This window comes from Ailuropoda melanoleuca, chromosome X (genome assembly GCF_002007445.2).
Source record: "Ailuropoda melanoleuca isolate Jingjing chromosome X, ASM200744v2, whole genome shotgun sequence".
Taxonomy (NCBI): Eukaryota; Metazoa; Chordata; class Mammalia; order Carnivora; family Ursidae; genus Ailuropoda; species Ailuropoda melanoleuca.
In genome coordinates this window covers 32729940-32749611 of record NC_048238.1, presented here as the reverse complement: position 1 = coordinate 32749611, position 19672 = coordinate 32729940, and the positions used below count along the sequence as shown (strand labels likewise).

Sequence of the window (19672 nt, the reverse complement as noted above, 5' to 3'; positions counted from 1 at the left end):
AGGGTATTTAAAATTGGTTCAAGAATTCTTTTATACTTAGAAGAAAATAATGGAGACATGTACGCTGTTATATACTTTACTTCAGGGTCCATGTTGTTCTCATTTAAAATGGTTAGCACAGTGTGTGTAAAGTCCAGAGGAACGAAACTTTGTTTCGTTGCCTTATACCCTGAACGTCCAGGGAATAAGTGCTTGAGTCCTGACTGTAGGACCCACGTGGCAGCAGTATGCAAAAACATTATAGGATGAAAATATTAGCCAAAGGAGTTGGGAAAGCACGAAAATAAAAAAGCACTCTGTGCACAAGCCCTGGACATGACCTGGTCTTCATGGCTGAGAAGCAGTAGAAACACACTCTCAGAAAATTCCTTGGACAGTCAGACAAGGTGTCCTCCTCATTGGCCACATGATGGCGCACGCACCCCGCTCACGGACGGCCCAGGTGCCCCAGTGGCGTGAGGAGCCAGGCAGCCGGAGGGAGGGGCTCCTGTTCGTGGCATCAAGAGCCCCCGGCAGGCTTGGGGGAGCTCAGCACTGATCCCCATCGATTGTGCGGTGGCCACTGCGGGAACTTGCCCACCGGGAAGCTAGCCTTGCCCTAACAATGTTATCGCTTCCAGCGAGCATCTTCCAAAGGCACGGGGGAGAGGTTCTCATTTATCAGTGTGATCTTAGCTGTGCTCTGGGCAACTACTAGACCAGCATCAAAACACCCCGGAATTTTGCCATTTGGGAACTTTGCCACATGTGCCACTCTCTTACCTAAATGGGGCGTAACTGGGGACATCTGAAAAGGGGGGTTGCTTCCCTATGGGGAACAACTGTTCTGTGATTTTTAAGCCAAAATTATATCCTGTGACAAAACCCTGGACATGGCAGCTTCATTCACATGAACTAAAATAGTATTATGAGTTTTTACAGAGAATATGGGTGCAGATTTGGAAAAACTCTAACCAGTTATTGACTCCCCTGCTACTACGTACGGATGGTTGGGGTTAGGGTTCACAGTGATATCAGTCGCCCTCTAAAGAATCCTGTTGCCTCCTTCAGGGAAATACTGAAAGGAACGAGCATTTATTGAATACGTGCTGTGTGCTGGGCACTGTGTTAGGAGCTTGATGCATTAGCGGGGTTTTTGTCCTTATAAGAGCCCCTGTGACAGAGATATAGGTATTGACTCAGAGAGGTTAAGTAACTTATCCAAGATCACACAGTTAGTAATGGAGGAACCCAGATCCATAGTCAGATGTGTCTGATACCTAGTCCTGTGATCATAATCTCCCCACCCAGAGACACCTTAAAGACTCCTTTAAAAAAAAGATTTTATTTATTTGAGAGAGAAAGAGTGAGCATGAGTTGGGGGAGAGACAGGGGGAGAAGCAGACTCCCCACTGAGCAGGGAGCCCAATGCGGGGCTCGACCCCAGGACCCTGGGATCATGACCTGAGCCGAAGGCAGACGTTTCACTGACTGAGCCACGCAGGTGCCCCCACCTTCAAGACTCCTTAAAAGATTCCAAAATCTGGAGCGCAGCCAGCCAGGGACTTGGAGAATGAGGAGACACGTTTTCTAAAGATGTCCTTTCCTATTTCTCCCCTCCTTTGTTTCTGCTACCTGCAGACACCCCGTGGTGCTCCCCCATCAAGGTGAAGTATGGGGATGTGTACTGCAGGGCCCCTCAAGGAGGATACTACAAAACAGCCCTGGGGACCAGGTGCGACATTCGCTGCCGGAAGGGCTACGAGCTGCATGGCTCTTCCCAGCTCGTCTGCCAGTCAGACAAGCGGTGGTCCGACAAGGTCATCTGCAAGCGTGAGTACCAGCCCTGGTGGGTCCTCGGCGCCAATCGGAGCCAAAGTTCTTATGCTCTGAGATTAGGGCTTGTTGTTTTTATTTTAACTGAACGTTACGTGGTCCCCGACGAGAAAAACTCCCCCTGGTGAGCAGATGCCCGTGGGTTTGTAAGACGTGTTTGGAAGTATGATGCCACCTGTCAGGCAGGATGGTGTGATGGAATGTTTGGGCAAAGGGGCGAGCACGGAGGTCTGTGCAGCGAAGGGTTGTGTTTGTTCAGTACGTGCTAGCCCCTGACAAGGTGCTGGACAGCTAGAAACAAGGCACGCACAGGCTCTGCCGTCAAGGGTCTCAGAGCAGCAGCAGAGGTGCACATTGTGCCAGAAGTAACCAGGACGGTGAGCAGTCACCGGCTCCTGTCCCTAGAGACAGTCCCAAAGTGTTCTCCGGAGGGCTGGAGCTTCGGGAGGCAGCACGAGTCCCCGCAGAATGGTATCCCGGGGGAAGGAAGTGTGCCTCGGGAGAGAAAGAAGACTGGAAGCGCATTTCAAGGGCTGACTTTTAGCTTGAGGAGGAGTCTCCTCTCATTTGGGCCAGGCAAGAGGCACGGCATGGTGGTAGCGCCTGTGAGATGCCATCGTTATTCCAAACGGCCACCATTGATTGAGCACCTATGGTATGCCAGGCATCTGCTCTGTGTCCAGTTTTTGCAACACGGCTATCAATAGGGGTGCTGATGCTTTACCTTTATTGTTGGGGAAACTAAGGCTCTGGGCTGCGGCCATGTGACCCAGCCCGTGCCGACAATGCACCACGGTGACTGGATATATAGTGGACCCTTTTGGTGCTTCACCCGGCTATTCCTGGTTGCCCTTTTCCCACTTTCAGCTGTCCATCCCCCAGCTTCTGACTTGCCCCCAGCTGCTTCTTCGGAGGGAGAGGAGGCTCTGCTCCTCCAGAGGACTGTTCTCTTTGTGCTGACACGGAGAGCATCCCCAGTGGGCCTGCAGCTGCCCAGGGCTGACTGGTAAAGGATTAGGGAAGCCCGGCTTCCTTGCCTGGAGGCAGGCCAAACTCTGGTGTCCTTCTGCTCCAGAGCTCCCCTGCAGAGGCAGACTGAAGCCGACCTTGCCTGAGATCCCACCTGGCCCGGCTTCCTTCCCACCCCTGGCCTCCCTGCTCCACCCCTCACTGGTGTCCCTTGGGAGCCCTTTCTAACTATAGCACTTGTACACAAGTCCACGTCTCAGGGTCTGCTTCTGAGGAACCCAACCTAAAAGGGCTGCTCAGCTGGGATGCCCAGCCAAGCCGGTCTCACAGGAAACAGTGGGCCCCCCTTCTGCGTGGCATGCGGCCACTCCTTTGTGTCTCTGATTCTGTCCAGTGTCTTTCGATTGACTTGGCACTCTGTGTTTTCAGCATCTCTGGACTCTGAAAGTCTACGGACAAAAACGAAGAAGTGCTGAGCATCCAGTTTTCTCTTTTTCAGAAAAGCGATGCCCCACCCTGGCCATGCCGGCGAATGGAGGGTTTAAGTGCGTAGACGGCGCCTACTTCAACTCCCGGTGTGAGTACTACTGCTCGCCGGGGTACACGTTGAAAGGGGAGCAGACGGTCACGTGTATGGACAACAAGGCCTGGAGTGGCCGCCCAGCCTCCTGTGTTGGTAAGAAAATACCAGTCTTCGGGGGGCCTGTACTTTGGGAGGAGCCTGGTGTGTGTGTCTACAGTGCATTTTAAAGGAAGCATCAACACCCTGGGTGTAAAGCCTGAGTCCCCAGGTTTGCTTTCAGAAGCGCTCTTCATCCCCACTTCTCTGGCTTGTAGCCCGGACCGAGCGTCGGTCTGTATCCTGGAGCTCACTTCGCAGCCGATGGCTTTCATCGCGCTTCTGTCTCTTTCTCGGTTTGCTACTGAGGGCCCCGAAGGCTGCCAGAGGTGCTGCCTCGGTCCAGGGCTCTGCCCTGTGGCACTGAGCACAGTCACTGACATTTGCGGGACCGCCCCGCAGAGAACATCTATGTGCCTTTCAGCTGACAGATGGAGTTCATCTGTTGCGGATTGTGGTGGTCGGCAAGCGCTCCGCGTGCTAAGCCGGGATTTGGAAATGTTACCTTACTCGGGGTTTGTTGAGCAAGGTTCTTGAGGTGTGGACCTGGGAGCCGCAGCAGCACTTGGGAATTTAGAAATACAAATTCTCGGCCTCACTCCAGATCTGCTGAATCAGAGGCTCTGGGGTGGGGCCTAGGCCTTTGTGCTGTGAGGAGCAACCCCCAACCCTGGGGCATTCTGAAAGTGCTTAAAGAGAGCCACTGATGGAAGATAGTACTTCTCAAACTTCAGGGAGCATGGAATCACCTGGAAACGTTGGTGAAAATGCAGATTCAGCAGGTCTGGGGTGGGGTCTAGCAATTGGCATTTTCTCAGGTCCTCCAGGGGATTTTGATGCTCTGAAGTTTGAGAACCTGCCTTAGAATATCAAATTTGGGAAAAACTTTAATACCTTCATTCTCAAAATCGTGCCCTTGGACCAGCAGCATTAGCACCAGCAGGAAGCTTATTAGAAATGTAGCATGTTACGAACCATCCCAAACCTGGCAGATCAAAATCCTCATTTTAATAAGCTCCCCAGGGGATTCCTGTGCCCTTTCAACACTGAGACAGACTGCTCTAGGACAGTGGTTTTCAACTCTGGCTTCTATTTAAATCTGAATCACTGGGGCCCTGGTATTTTTCCAAAGCTTCCTCCAAGTGGTTGAGAACCACCATCCCAGAGGATCGTTTACTCATAAACTCTTAGAGCTGCCAGGACCCACCCTTCCAGAACATTCTAGTCCCTTCCCCTGGTCTACAGATGAGGACTGAGAGGTTACCTGACTTACTCAAGTTGCATAGAACCAAGCCTGTGTCTCCAGGCTCTCAGGCCCCAAGTCCCTGAATCCAGAGACAGCTCTGGCACTGACTAAGCTAAGGCAACTGGCCATAGGAGCCTGGCTCCTACTCTGTTGGTATGTTCCCATCCTCCAGAGAACTGGTCAGCTCAATCTGCTGATGTACTTTACCCCAAAGACTCCTTCCTGACCGCTTATTGTCTGAGGCATGTACTTCGGCAGTGAGCCTGAAATTGGATGTTACCCTCTGGGGGCAGACGTATGACAGCAACTCCTCTGGCCTCAGTCCCAGGGGTGTCTTTGTGATGGTCCACAGTCCTCCAGGGCAGCCGTTCTCACTCTGCAGTTAAGGGGGGGACCGAGCTCTAGCCAAGGGACCTTGCCCGAGGTATGATGGAAACCCTTCTCTGTCCGAGGCATGGCCTGCACCACACTTAGTATCCATTTGACCAGAGCACCAGGTCCAAATAAACTCCCATCACTGACTGAGATTTATTCGAAGCTTCTCTTTTTCTACGACTTAGGTAGGAGTTTGTATTGGTCGATAATTGGGAAACCAGACACCACGTTAGGTACTTTAAATGGAGGAGAATTTACTACAGAGAATGGGTTAAAAAAATCTAAAAGAACGAGAGGCGCAAAAGAGGAAAAACACTATTACCGAGATCAGTTACAGCAGAAACCATGCCAACCGAGGGCTGGAGGAGCAAACGTTCGCTGGTGTCTTGGGAGCCCAGGAAGCCCTCTCTGAAGCTCCCACCAGAAGCCTGATGGCTTCCACCTTCTTCCTGCCTTCCGTTCCCAGGATGGTGCCTCCTGTGGGCAAACCTCCCTGGCACCCAGCTGGCAGGAGGAGTCTGGGAAATAGAATTTTGAGACTTTCAGTGCGGGCGGTAATGGGGAGATTATAGAAAACCTGCGTACCAATGGAATATTGGCTTCAGCAAACTTTTCTCCGAGGCTTTAGACCTCTGTCCCCGACTACCGTAGTCTCGGTGACAAGAAGGCCGCGCGGTCCTGGTCAAGCGGCACAGGTGGAACGGTGCTGAGGGTGGGCGTGCGCCCCTGGGAGAACGGGACCCCAGGCCAGAGGTTTGGGACAGGAGGGCCCGTCACAGATGTTGCTTTCAGTGTCTCCCCCCGTGACTCGGTATGTGCGAGCTAGCTCCTCAGAACCACCACCCAGATTTTCTCATCTCTCCTCCCTCACGTTGGGAAGGGCAGAGGTGTGTGGGGGGAGGAGATGCTGGAAAATCTTTCTGTTAAGCAAGCGCCGGCAGCGCGTTCTCTCGGGACCACACTGTTAAGGTGTCCAGATCGTTGAGCAGCCATGGAAAGAAAATGCCGCTTGTTCTCAAAAAGCAACAGGCATGGCTTAAGCTGGACCAGATGGGGCTGGAACCTTCCCAGAGGGAGAGAGAAGGAGCTACGAAACGAACCCCAACTGCAGGGGATTTATCTTAGAGTTTGCCAGAACTTAGGTTCAGCCATACTGCGGAGGTGGGAAGGGATCTCGTGCCTACAGGGATGTGGGCGTGGCAAAAAGGGGACCCGTGAGCCACAGGAGAGCATGGAGCTCCCAGGAAAAGGAGACAAACGGACAATGCAAGCAGGCAATTCTTTGATTTTGGTGACAGATAAGATGGAGTCTGTCCCCAGGGAATGTGACTCCAGGGCTGTCATTGACTTTTTGGGCTTTAAATTATGACATTCGTTTCATCACTTTGTATGTTGGCAAGGCTAGGGGGTCCTTGAGCATAACGCAGAGCCTCAGCCTATTTTAGATGCTGACACACGGTGGCCGAGTAGTCCCCAAATTTCCACACAGCTTCTAGCAGCGTATCTTGGCCAGCGCTTTGCTGAGTGCTGAGAAAATCGTCCCAGCTCTCCTCCAGACCCGGGGGGAAGAGAGAACTCTGGGCTCGCTTTCCACTCTGAGGTGGTCAGTCCTGCGGTTTGGCTTATTCGAAAGTGCCATGAGTTAAAATGAATTCTCTTCTGCAGACCACACTCTGGCAGCGGATTTAAACCCGCGGTTATTTCCGAAACAGCTATAGAAAGAAGACAATGCTGGGGAAGCATCCCACTGCAATTGCTGGAGGGTAAACTATTTCAAGAGCTGCCACTGCCATTGATATAGAAAAAAAAGGAAACCTTGGAACGAAACAACTATTGTTTTGGGGGGATGTTTTTTCTTTCTTTCCATTTGTAGTTATTTTGGGTTGCATTGGCAGTTAGAACAATGGGCAGTTAGAATTACAAGTCCTCATCTAGGGACCAGATTGCAAGTTGACACGTGATTTCTCCTTTAGACCAACTCTATTTCCTATGCCAAAAGAGGAAGGGAAAAACATTAAAGAAAGTTTAAAAACCACAGATAATGAGAACCCAGCGGACATCTTTTGACATGCAAAGAGCCCCATTTAGCTGTTTCAACAAAGGACAATGTACAAACCAACTTGGTTTTTGGAATTGCCCTCTGCTTCTTTTGTGTCTCCTGCAGAGCAGAATAGATTGAGAGAGTTAGCGCAAAACGGGATTCTAGAATAAAATACTCTCGGAGATTGCAGATACGCAGGCACAGGATGGAATGCTCTTCTGGCTTCCCCACCGTCTGACAGGTGGGCTTACTCACTGACCCACAGGGAGGTTTGCTGGGCTGCCCTGCCTTATTTCCACACATTTGGTTGAAGATACAAAGATTATGAGGCTAAGAATAAACGTATCAGTGTGTCCTTGTCGATCTTAAATTATGCTAAATTTTTCCCGGGTTGACAAATACACATCCTTTTGCAAACTTTCAGGAAGCTAGTGTCAGCTTTGAGACAACTGGACCGATTGAGATAGTGCTACGCTTTCTCCCCTGGCCTGATTTGTTAGTACAAAGCGAACAGGTAAGCTTCTGGTGACCACCTCTAATACAAACATACCACCAGCCACTTTTCAGTTGGGCGTCTTTCTGGTGAAGATGGTGACTTTTCACTGTGGAATTCATTGCTTCCGCTCTTGCCTCTTTCGTCCAATGGGGAGAATCTTCTAATACCTTCCATGATACCAAAGAATCAGAACCACTTCCCAGAGACATCCACAAAGATTATACTCTAACTGGGGGGAGAAAACAGTTGGGCAAGTTTTCAGTGTCCAGGTGTGTTCTGTCTTTGGCAGTCACTATTTCTATGCCCCATGAAGTGGCTGCTTCCTTCCTCTGTCACCAGCCTCAGACTATTTCGTATCTGTATCAGTTATCTATTGCTGCACAACAGACAACCCAAAATTCAGTGGCTCTAAACGACTATGTTATTTTGCTCCTGGTTGTTTGGATTGGGGATTTGGGCAGGGCTGCCTGGAGACAGCTCATCTCTGTTCCCCGCATGGTAATGGCTGAGGTCACTGACTGGGGCCAGAGGATCCAAGATGGCTTCACTCACATGTCTGGAACCTCAGTTGGCTATGCTGGCTGGGATTTGGCTGAGTCTCCTTCTCTCTCTCCCTCCCCCTCTCTCCTTCCCTTCATAATTTCTTACCCTCCTCACATGGCCTCTCCAGTCAGATAATTGGACTTCCTTAGATGGCAGCTGGCTCCCAAGACAGCAAAAGTTGAAGGTGCAAACTCTTTAAGGGCCCAGACTGGGGACTGGCATAGCGTTACTTCCTTTAAGTTCTGTGAGTCAAAGTGAGTCACGAGGCTGGAACAGATTCAAAGGGAGGTAAAATAGAGTCTACCTCTTGGTAGGAGGGGCTGCATGTATATAAGGGGATTATGAATAGCCATCTTTGCAGGAAATCACCACAACATTCTTTGTTTGAAATCGGTGCTTGGAAGTCATTAATGAACTACATCTTGGAAGATGCCGTACAAGATGCTATAAAAACTGGTGTGATTGCTTACATACCAGTTCAGGTACTATTAACAAGGCCAACATCATAATGCTTCAAACGAGACAGAAGTTCTATTCTTATATCAATGTTTGTGCTTAAGCAGCCCTGGGCAGTGTCCTAGGTTCTAGGCCCCAACTCCTTCCCACTTGCTATTCTTCAGTCTAAGATAGCTGCTCGCGCTCCCCCCACACATCCACATTTAAACCAGGGTAGAGGAGGGAGGAAAAAGAAAAGGATATGCTCCTCCTGCCCTTATTAACAGCGCAGCCCAGAAGGTGCCCACGTGTCTTTTCCTCACAGCCCATTGGTGGAACACATCACGTGGCCATGCCTAACTTCAAGGACGGCTGGGAAATGTAGTCTTTATTCCGGAAGGCCAAAGGCCCAGGCCAACTTCCTTCGCTATAAAAGCAGAGGGATCAGAGAGTGGGGGAACAGCCACCAGTCCTTGCCACGTTGACTGTACAGAGTGAGAGCAAGTTGGTGTGAAAAGTCAAGGGCTAGAAGAAGTGAGAGAAGCAGCAGATAGAAAGCCAGGTATGTAGAAAGTTGGGAAACAGGCACTGAATGGAGTCCGTGGTTGAGAGGAGTGGGGGCAGGCCTTGACTTGGGGTAGGAATATCATCTTGCCTGAGAATGAAGCAGAGAGAGGACACCCCCCCCCAAGGTCGTGCAGTCTCAGATACAAGTTACTGGCATGTTCTGAAGCACCTATTAATCATATGTCTAGCAGTCATCTTCAAACACAGATCTCCAGTGGAAAACGCTATTTGAGGAAACATTTTACCATGCAGTTAATTTATAGCCTTAGTTTAAAAGGCTTTTTTTTTTCTCTTGTTACCTGTAGGCCAGGACACTATCCTTTTGAACTTCTTTCTTATTTCTACTGTCCACCTGGTGAGACGTTTTAAGGATTCCCAAGCTTGTCAGATAAACAGTAGTTGATACGGTGAAATATATTTGTGTCTGATATATTTATATTTTAAAGAGTTTGTTTATTTGAGAGAGAGCACGAGCAGGGGGTGGGGGGAGGAGCAGAGAGAGAGGGAGAAGCAGACTCACCGCTGAGCAGGGAGCCCCACAAGGGGCTCGAGCCCAGGACCCTGGGATCATGACCTGAGCTGAAGGCAGATGCTTCACCGACCAAGCCACTCAGGCGGCCCTTGTCTCTGATATTTCAAATGCAGAGAGGCGACTCGAGCGACTAGAGCACAGAGGAGGGACACGGTTGGTCAGATGTCTCCTGTGAATAGGCAGAGGCCAGGGTTTCCACACAGGCTGTGGGCCTCCTGACTCAACAGGGAATTGTAATTATGTTTCTATAGTAACTTTGTTCAATTCATTCACGGAAATTTATGATCACTTATAAAAAGCAATGATGGCCATGGCTGTGTAATAATAGGCTTAGGTTTCTGGAACATCTGCTGAAGGGCAGGCCAGCTGGTCTCGTCTGCTGAATGTAAGGACAGAATGCTTGAGGGTGCAACAGAATCTGCTCTTCAAGGATTCAGAGCAGAGCTGTAGCAGGCAACCCCAAAAGAATGTACATGTTGGAGGAAGCTATTACGTCAGCGGCAGGCAGACACACAGAAGTGTTTGGCTTATTAAGATAATTAAAAAATATGTGATCATATCTTAAGATCCCAGACCGCAGAGAAATTCCACAAGAGAGGAAATACTTCGCAGTGTACAAATGAGGTTGGTAATAACAACACTTAGTTGGGGGGCGGCAGGGAGAAGTCAGTGAAATAACGCAGGCATAGTACTCAGCCTGGGGTGGGAAGGCAGGTTGGTTCAGCAAATACTAGCTATTATTTTTAACAACTGATTTTTTCCTTGTTTCTAGTTTGGAAGAGCACTTATTCTGAAAAAGTAGGCCAGTTTCGGCTGATTATTGTTAGCCGGATATAAGCCGGCTTTGGGAAGCTCGAGAGCCTTCACCCAGATAACCTAATTTGGAGCATGTTTGCTCACAATGTCAGTGCGCATGGTCGGATTCAGAAAACACAGCACGTCATTCAGCTGTTTAGTTTACATGACGCAGAGACTAGGCGTATCTCTTCCCTCGGACAGTGTCACCCCAAGAACATATGGGAACACTAATTTTGCATTGAAATCTGTCTCCTGTCCTCAGCCCCTCCCCCCTTTGCTTTAAATTTAAAAAAAATAAGTAACGGCTTTCCGTGATGAGTGCGCCAGCTAGACTTGGCCAGCAGGGGGCAGGTATTGTACACTCATAGTCGTGATTCACCCAGAGCTGTGAAACGTTCATCTCAATTATACACAGATGTCTTCTGTCACCTCTCATAACAAAAATAAGATTATTAAAAAAAAAACTTAGCAAATGAAAATACACACCTCGAATGCATTTAAAGCACGTTCCATCTCATCAGAGCATGTATATACTTTATCAGTGTTAAGAGGCATATGGTTGTACATTTTAATACCCCTGAAATTGGGATGTATCTCAAAATGGGTTGTAACTTAGATGCCATAAAGTATGGTAGCTACTCGATTTGGGATTAGCGTATTAAGGTTTGTAAATTCACACTCCATCGACGCATGACATGAATGCGTATGAATTTGGATAGTCGAAGGCAAAACCATTTAACAAATTATTCATAATTTCTGACCCTAAATAAAATGAGAAGTTATTAGACAAGACGTAGGAGAAAGTATATGAAGACTATATGTGGTGCTTTAGTTTCTCAAAGATGTTTGTGATTCAGAATCAAATGATATTTAATTTTCATTCAGGTTGTAGCATAGCCGCATTTAAATAATTACCAGTTGACATGGAAAGCAATGCACATCTAAATGTTGTTAACTTGCTAGGCCGTCTTTATTTTTTTAAAGATTATTTATTTATTTATTTGAGAGAGGGAGAGAGAGAACACAAGTTGTGGGGAGGGGTGGGGGAGGAAGCAGACCCCCTACTGAGCAGGGAGCCCCATATAGGGCTCCATCCCAGGACACTGGGATCATGACCTGAGCCGAAGGCAGATGCTTAACCAACTGAGCCATCCAGGTGCCCCTAGGCCATCTTTAAATATGTTCTGTACGCATTCAGAATCATCAAGTGGAATTTACAAAAGTTTGAAGCCCCCCCCTTCTTGTGACTTCACTTCAGCTATAACAGAATGAAATCCAACCCAGTGCGGATTGACATCTCATTTATTTCTGGTCCTCATTACCAACCCATCCTTGATACTGAGGGAGCAGAAATTCTATTACCAGGTAGAGAAGCTACTCAGGGAACTTCAGGAGGGCCAGAGCCAAGGCAAAACTGCTGTCCCCAAACACAAAACCATAGGCTTGGTCCCGTGGCAGTTGGAGGGCACAGTGGACCCAGACACACCATTGTTTGTTGTAAGATACTAGACAGTTGAGAATGGACATAGCCAGAGGAGAGAGAGCTTGTTGCAGGAGTAAATGCTTGGGCTTGGGTTATAATTCACCCTATCACTGTTTATATGCCTGGCCATAAATAAATCGCTTAAGCTCTCTGAGCCTCAGTTTCCACATCCATAAAATAGACCATTGGGTTGTTCCTTGAAACCTCCATCCCATTTACTTTTACCTCACCTGGGGCCGTGCCATCCTCTGCCTCATGTCCTATCCTATATATGGTGACAATAATCCGCCCTGATGGACCGTAACCACTTGAGCAGCACATGATTCTCTTGCCTTCGTGCACCCTCTAACACAGCAGTAGGAATGAGGCCTTGCATAAGGCAGCCTCTGAGTAGAGATGTGTTGCCTTGAATTGAATCAAAGTAGAAGACAGCTAAGGTCCCCCTCTCTGATAATCTCTGCTGCTGTCTTTAAAGGAGGGACGTCTTCTAGCTGGGTGGGCTGCAGTGTCGTGAAGTCAGTAAGCAGAGTTTGGAAGCACGGGGAGAAGTTGCTGTGGCTAATCAGTTACCCAGGAAGCCGCCTTGCACGGCCAGGTGTAGGCATGCGCGTAGGAGTTCTCCAGCCCTCCTCCGAGCTCAGCAGGAGAGAAGGGGCAGGATAAATGGAGGGAAGAGAAATACAGCGAGGTAAACAGACCCTTTGAAAATGGAGAGCACCTAGAGCTACGGGCATGTCACATGCCTGGTGTTGCACCCCCAGTTGACAAGCTATTTCTTGATGATGGTGAGAATCTTCTGGTTCTATTTTCAGATATGGAACCTCCTAGAATCAAGTGCCCAAGTGTGAAGGAACGCATTGCTGAACCCAATAAGCTGACGGTCCGGGTGTCCTGGGAGACCCCGGAGGGAAGAGATACAGCAGACGGCATCCTAACTGAGTAAGTACGACCCATCAGTGAGGAGGATGTTGCTGCTTTTATGACAGATATTTAACTAGCCAGCGCGGGGAAGTGAATCTGTGCGGGTCCATTTATGCTGTCAGAGTTTGTACGGCCCTCCTTCAGCAGTCCCTCCGTCGTCATCTTCAGCACCTGGCCTACTGTACATTTCACTTCCGTCCTTGTGTCTTGCCTGTCTCCACTATAGCACGTTTACTGCCAGACCCCAGATGCCCAGATCCATGCCGAGCACAGAGTTGGGACTCGGTAAATATTTGTCAAAGGAGAGAAGGGAAGAGAAAGGTTGGTGGGAAGAAGAGGGACGGGAGGAGGAAGAGAACACCAGCTGGTTAACTCTGGGATACAATCACCCCCATTGCCTGCCCAGGGGGCTCCTACTGAAGCCCCTAGGCCTTTCTAAGCCATCACCTACATGTCTGGGAAGCCTCTGTGTCTCCCAGGTAGCCAAATGCTTCCTCCCTGGTGCTCTCTGAGTGTGGTTTAGTGCAGAACTTTCTATCCCTTGTTTTTTGCAACTGCTTCTTTTAAAACTTGATTTTTAGCATGTTTTTTTAAACTTGCGACTACAGTGGGGGCACCTGGGTGGCACAGTTGGTTAAGCGTTTGACTCTTGGTTTTGGTTCAGGTCTTGATCTCAGGGTCGTGGGATCGAGTCTGCTTGAGATGCTTTCTCCCTCCGCTCCTCCCCCTGCTCGCTCTCTCTCTCTCTCAAGTAAATAAATGAATCTTTAAACTTGTGACTACATTAAACACTTGCAGAAGAAGCTTATAAAAAAAGAGAAGGGTTCTTCTTCTGCCTTCTTCCCTACCCCAACCCTATTCCCCAGGACGAGCTGAGTGAAGAGTTTGACATACATCCAGAATGCTTTTTAAAATGCGTGATTCCCTTTAGGAAAGTTCTGCTACATGTTCTAATCTAGCATCTGGGCCTGTACCCCTGCAGCCATCTGCTTGGCCTTCACGTTCCTAGAGGCCACTATTTCATGTTGGCATGTTCACATCCGTGCCTTCAAGTTCATGGCCCTGTCAGACCAGCCCACTTGAGTGTGCACCTGGGGAGAAAGGATACCTCTGACTCGCTGCCTCTGAGCTTCACAGCAGGGAAACGCTTGCTAGAATCCTGTCGACCCAGGCTGTGCAAGAGGAAATATTTTAAGCAATTATGGGCAGTAAGAGAACATCTTCTACTAGGAAGATGTTGCGTCTTTCTCCCCGAGCAAGACATTTTGTTCCTCCATCCTGTTCACTTCTCCCAGTACTCCATTTAGCTTAAATACTACTACTAGCTGTGTGCCTCCTTATAACTCCTGAAAGGAAGAGCTTTGCGTATTAAGAATATTATATATTTGCTGTCATATCCACAGGTCACAAAGCCCTCAGGAGAAATTTTAGGCAATTGGGATTAATAAGTCACAGGTGATAGAAACAGGGATTGGGTTTTATTTATCTTGGAACTTTGGGGCCTAGCACAACGCCTGGCCCAGTGCCTGGCACATCATAGGTTCTTAGATCTTGACAACGGCAATTGCTGTTCAACTCCTGTATAATATACACAAAGATGACTGTGTTTGTCTAACGAGGGTATAGACCTTGGCATTTTTACGGGTCGCCTGTGTATTATGGTGAGAAGCATGACCGTTTCAAAGAGCACCTTAGTAGCCCCCAGCCTTCCGTTCCAAGCAGCTGTCTGCTTCTAGACTTCTACAGCCCGAACCAGCAGAGGCTTGGAGCAGGATGCTGTGGGGGGCACACTCCAGACAGAAGCAGGAATTCCAAGAAGGCTGGCTCGTCGCCTTTTCAGCTGTCACGTGGGCTCCTTGCTTCTCCAGCATATCTGTCGTACAAGCTACTGTTCTATGGTCCCCTTCTAAGAGGGAAGGTTCTAGAGAGCATGTGCTTCTCTGAGCCAAGTGCTTCCTGTGAGCTCCCTCATTGACTCCTGAAGACTGTTATTTTCAGGTCACAGATGGAACAGGGTTATCTGCATTTGAGTTGTGCTTCAATTCGTACCTCAGAAATACACACCTTGTCCACCTCTGTGGAAGGCTCTCTTCAGTGGTCACAGTGGTAATTTCACACGGTCATTCTTAGCAAATATTCTCATCATTGCTAAGAACTGTAGAGAGAAGGCAAATTAAGTATCTGTCGGAAAGCCAACCCACCGACCTGGCATTCAATCATGCCGTACCTACTGGTGTTCTCATCAGACAGCCAAGAAGAAAGATTCTAGAGTCACCCTAGCTGTGTGATCTTGGGCAAGTTCCCTAACCTTTTGGTGCCTCAGTTTCTTCATCTGTGAAATGGAAATAATAATTCCTATCTCATGGGATTGTTGGGAGGATTAAATAAACCAGTATGTGTAAAATACCTAGAACCGTGCCTGAAATATGTATATACGTGCAAAGAACTATTTTTACTACTACTACTACATTAGGATAATCAAGGAATCATAATCAACTTGCCTTTTGCTCAGGAAAGATCTCTACACTGTGCCAGACAGAGAAAAACTAGAGATAATTCTAGCAACCCCTGTAGGCCCAAATTGCTGATGACTGCTTGGACTATACTCTTAAATGGTTTTCCTCACAGAAAATTCGCTCATCCTCCCCAAAGTGAGGCAGTGTAGGGTTCCCCCTGGAACAAAGGTGGGATGGGAAGAAGACTTGGGGCCCTGGGTTCTCAGTCTCCCCCATTCTCTGTTCTACCCTCCAGTGAGAAAAATGGATCCAAACTTCCCAGGAATTGGGGACTTCCATGTTCTGGTCTCAAACTGCTCTTCCAAAGCAGAACAAAGCTCAGGAAATTCTGTTCTTCAAGAAATCTTTGTTCTAGTCAAACTGGCCTAATGGCTGCCCCTCAGTATCTCCACGTCCAGTGCAGAGTGGGGGCTCAAGAAATGCCCGTAATCATCATCTTTGATCATTAGGCCCACAATGACCTAATTGTTCTTAGGCCTTTAACGTTCATGTTTGGTGTTCCTGTTTTTTTCTCCCCCTTTAAAGTGTTATTCTGAAAGGCCTCCCTCCAGGCTCGAATTTTCCAGAAGGAGACCACAAGATCCAGTACACAGTCTATGACAGAGCTGAGAACAAGGGCATTTGCAAATTTCGAGTTAAAGTACGAGGTAAGAATACTGCTTATTGGCTTTTTCCTCTCGTTACAAGAACAAAGGGAAGTCGGCCCTCAAATAGGAACCCTTTTTTTTTTTTTAAAGATTTTATTTATTCGACAGAGATAGAGACAGCCAGCGAGAGAGGGAACACAAGCAGGGGGAGTGGGAGAGGAAGAAGCAGGCTCATAGCAGAGGAGCCTGACGTGGCTCGATCCCATAACGCCGGGATCACGCCCTGAGCCAAAGGCAGACGCTTAACCGCTGTGCCACCCAGGCGCCCCTCAAGCAGGAACCCTTTGTGAGTGCCCACTGCCATAGGGATACTTGCCAGCTTTGGATTAGCCTCTGATGATGAGGCGAGGGGAAGGGTGCCATCTTAACACCTGAATGTCACAATACAAATCCGGATGAGGTTCAGGGCGGGCAGATTATTTAAGAGGCCTGAGCGAGCAGTAAGCTAGTCTCGCATGAGCCCACGGCTGGCTGTCCCAGAAGAATATTATTTTGATAAAATTTTCATCCCTGGGCTTGGGTGACCAGCTAAAGCCTGTAAGTCCTTTTATAAAGGAGGTTAAGAGCCCCCTAGCTTGGGCCACCGGGAGTCCATGTTCTTGGTGTTCCAGAACCTTTGTTCTTCTCCCTGAAAAAAGTACTTTGAAGATTTATTTTATGCCACGTGGTTTGGGCAGCTAATTACTAACCCTCTTTATTCTTCGTTCTTCTCGGCTCAACCCTGTCATCTGTAAGAGGACTAAACCACTCGATCTCAGTGGTCTCATTGGTATGAACGGCGACCACGCCCAGGCCCACCCACTGGCCAGATAGGCCTATGTGCCCCCTCCCTCATTCACAGGCCCAGATAGAAGCGTGACTGCACGGCTGCCGCCTTCCCTGGTTACTCTGTGAGGGGAGCTCAGTGCTGAGCCGCCTCTGGCCTTGTGTCCCTACAGTCCGACGCTGCGGCAAACTCAACGCCCCGGAGAATGGTTACATGAAGTGCTCCAGTGACGGCGATAATTACGGGGCCACCTGTGAGTTCTCCTGCATCGGTGGCTATGAGCTACAGGGCAGCCCTGCCCGAGTCTGTCAGTCCAACCTGGCTTGGTCTGGCACGGAGCCCACCTGCGCAGGTATGCGTGCGGCCCTCTCCCCAGCCGGCAGCAGAACCTGAGGACCCGTGGGTTCTGGATTCCAGTAGAGGGAGGGAGGGTTTCACTCCATACACTTGGAGAGGTTCAGTGTCATCCCTCTTCATCTGATGGGTGCAGATGGTCCTCGAACTTCTAGGGCCGCTCATCTCATCCACCCTCCTCCTTGCCCTCTGTCCATTTCTCTTTCACGTCCTCTAAGGAGGAAGCTGGAGGTGGGGACCAGGGCCCGCCGTTCGCGACTTTGTGAATCAGCAGGGTCAGCTTCAGGTACCCTTGTTCTTCCCTTCTACACATGTAAGCTTTTGTTTTGTTCTGTCTTTTGTTTTTTGTGGGTTTTTTTTTTTTGCAAAGCCACGACATTAGCGCGTATGGACAATATAATGCCCACTTTGCAGCACTGTTTTGAAAGTCACACAGACCTTGGGCATTCGAGATTTTTCCTGCTAATGTCAAATGAGGAAAATAATACCTACTACTTGGGTTGTTTTAAGGATTAAATGAGGTTTACCCACTGAACAGTGGGATAGAGCACTGCTTGGCACGGGGTAAGCACTCAGTTCACGTCAGCTCTTATTCCCAGGAAGCACAAATTGGGCTGAGTAGTGATCATGGTGTGAAATTTGAACTAGTCAGAAAATTCTGGACATATATTTATATACTTTTTGGGGTACTTCCTCAACTGTTTTCTTTCTCTTTAACCCCAGCCATTCAGAGTTGGGCGAGAGTGAGAGAGAGACACATGTAGACCATCAGCTAAATGCCCAAGGTTCTTCACTTTCGTACATTAAAGTAGAAAGAACATGCTTCTTTCCTTCCCCGTCTCACTTTCTGAGGCAGGGACAGTAATGCCCACCCCCCCAAAGATGTTCACATCCTAATCCCTAGAACCCGTGAGTATATTACCTGACATGGCAAAAGGGACTTTGCAGAGGCAATTAAGTTAAGGATTTGGAGATGCAGAGGGTAGCTTGGATTCGCCAGGTGGGCCCAGTGTAATCACCAGGGTCCTTATAAGAGGGAGGCAGAGGGAAGAGAGAGGTGAAGGTGTCGTGGTGCTGACTTGGAAGATGCGAGCAAGGCCACACGCCAGGAGACGAAGGTGACCTCTAGATGCTGAAAAAGGCAAGGAAACAGATTCTTCCCTAGAGCATCCCCTGGCGGGGAGGGCGGACCAGGGGCGGGGGAGCAACATTTTGACTTCAGCCCAGTGAAACCCATTTGAAACTTCTGACTGCCAGACGTGTAGGAGAATTTGTGTGTTAAGCCCCTAAATTTATGGGGATCTGTGATAGCAGCAAGGGGAAACCAGTACACCTCCCCATTCCCCAACCCAGTGCTTCTTGGGATCATGTCCCAAATAAACCACTTACAACTGCGGCACCTGGGTGGCTCAGTGGCCGACTCTTGATTTCGGCTCAGGTCATGATCTCAGGGTCCTGGGATTGAGCCCGACCTTGGGCTCTGTGCTCAGCGGGGAGTCCTCCTGAGATTCTCTCTCTCTCTTCCCCCACCCCCCCCACCTCTCTGCCCTGCCCCCAACTCACAGGAGCTCGCGCTTTCTCTCAGAATCTTTACAAAAACACACACACAACTGAAACTTTGCCTTGGGGTTTACTTCTGCGTTCGCGTATGCTCTGCGCTTCCTCGCAGGCTATGTTGAGCCTGAACAAGTAGAGGCTTTCTCGTTCATCGGGCCCTTTCTGATTCCAGCCATGAATGTCAATGTGGGTGTCAGAACAGCAGCTGCGCTTCTGGATCAGTTTTATGAGAAAAGGAGACTCCTCATCGTGTCCACCCCCACAGCCCGGAACCTTCTCTACAGGCTGCAGCTGGGAATGCTGCAGGTGAGTCCTTGCCACCGGGCCTGGGCTGGGGGGAGAGCTCTAACGGGAAGGGCCTGGTGGTTTCATTAAAGGCGAAGGCCGGGGTCAGTGCCTCGTCCATCTTCCGGGAACTCCGGGAACTGGCGCTTTAGAGCTACCATCGTTCATTTCTGGCTCTAGGGCCTAACCTGGTTAACATTGACTCCCCAGAGCTAACCCAACTGTTTTCCAACTAATAGGGTTTCTTTGTCTTTCCTGGTAAGCCCAATCGACCTGCTGTCCTGGCCCAACCAAAGAATAGCTGTCTTGGTTGGACCTGTCTGGGATATGCCTCAGCCGGAGACCATCATTCCATTGTTTGCCCCAGAGGCTGGCTCAAGGGATGAGGGGAGTCCAAGAGCCTTCAGGCCCCAGATTCTGCCCCAGGGGGCTTCCCCCACTCTCTTAGAGCTCTTCCGAGAGTGATGGCTGTTTTTAAGAACAGTGGTTCTCAAAGTGTGGTCTGTGGACCAGCAGCATCAGCATCAGCATCACCTGGGAGCTTGTTCAAAATGCAAATTCTCCCCCATACCAGGTCTATGGGGTCTAATCCACGCTTTAACAAGACCTCCAGGTGATTCCTGAGCAACTGAAAGTTTGAGGCACACTTTTCTAAGGAAATGTGCCCTTCTCAGCTGTGTAAATTTTATAGCTACAAAGTGAGGCAA

General features: G+C 49.1%; 1 protein-coding gene across 8 annotated transcripts in view; it reads left to right on the top strand.

Annotated features, from left to right (window-relative positions):
- Nucleotides 1-19672, top strand: part of LOC100471251 (sushi repeat-containing protein SRPX) — a 199410-nt gene that overhangs the window by 140440 nt on the left and 39298 nt on the right. For all 8 annotated transcript variants that reach the window (XM_034648737.1, XM_034648735.1, XM_034648736.1 and 5 more), the window contains 6 exons: nucleotides 1621-1812; nucleotides 3284-3460; nucleotides 12732-12858; nucleotides 15882-16003; nucleotides 16942-17121; nucleotides 18853-18986. In XM_034648737.1, coding sequence (XP_034504628.1) covers nucleotides 1621-1812; nucleotides 3284-3460; nucleotides 12732-12858; nucleotides 15882-16003; nucleotides 16942-17121; nucleotides 18853-18986 — 932 coding nt within the window. The remainder of the gene's footprint in view (nucleotides 1-1620; nucleotides 1813-3283; nucleotides 3461-12731; nucleotides 12859-15881; nucleotides 16004-16941; nucleotides 17122-18852; nucleotides 18987-19672) is intronic.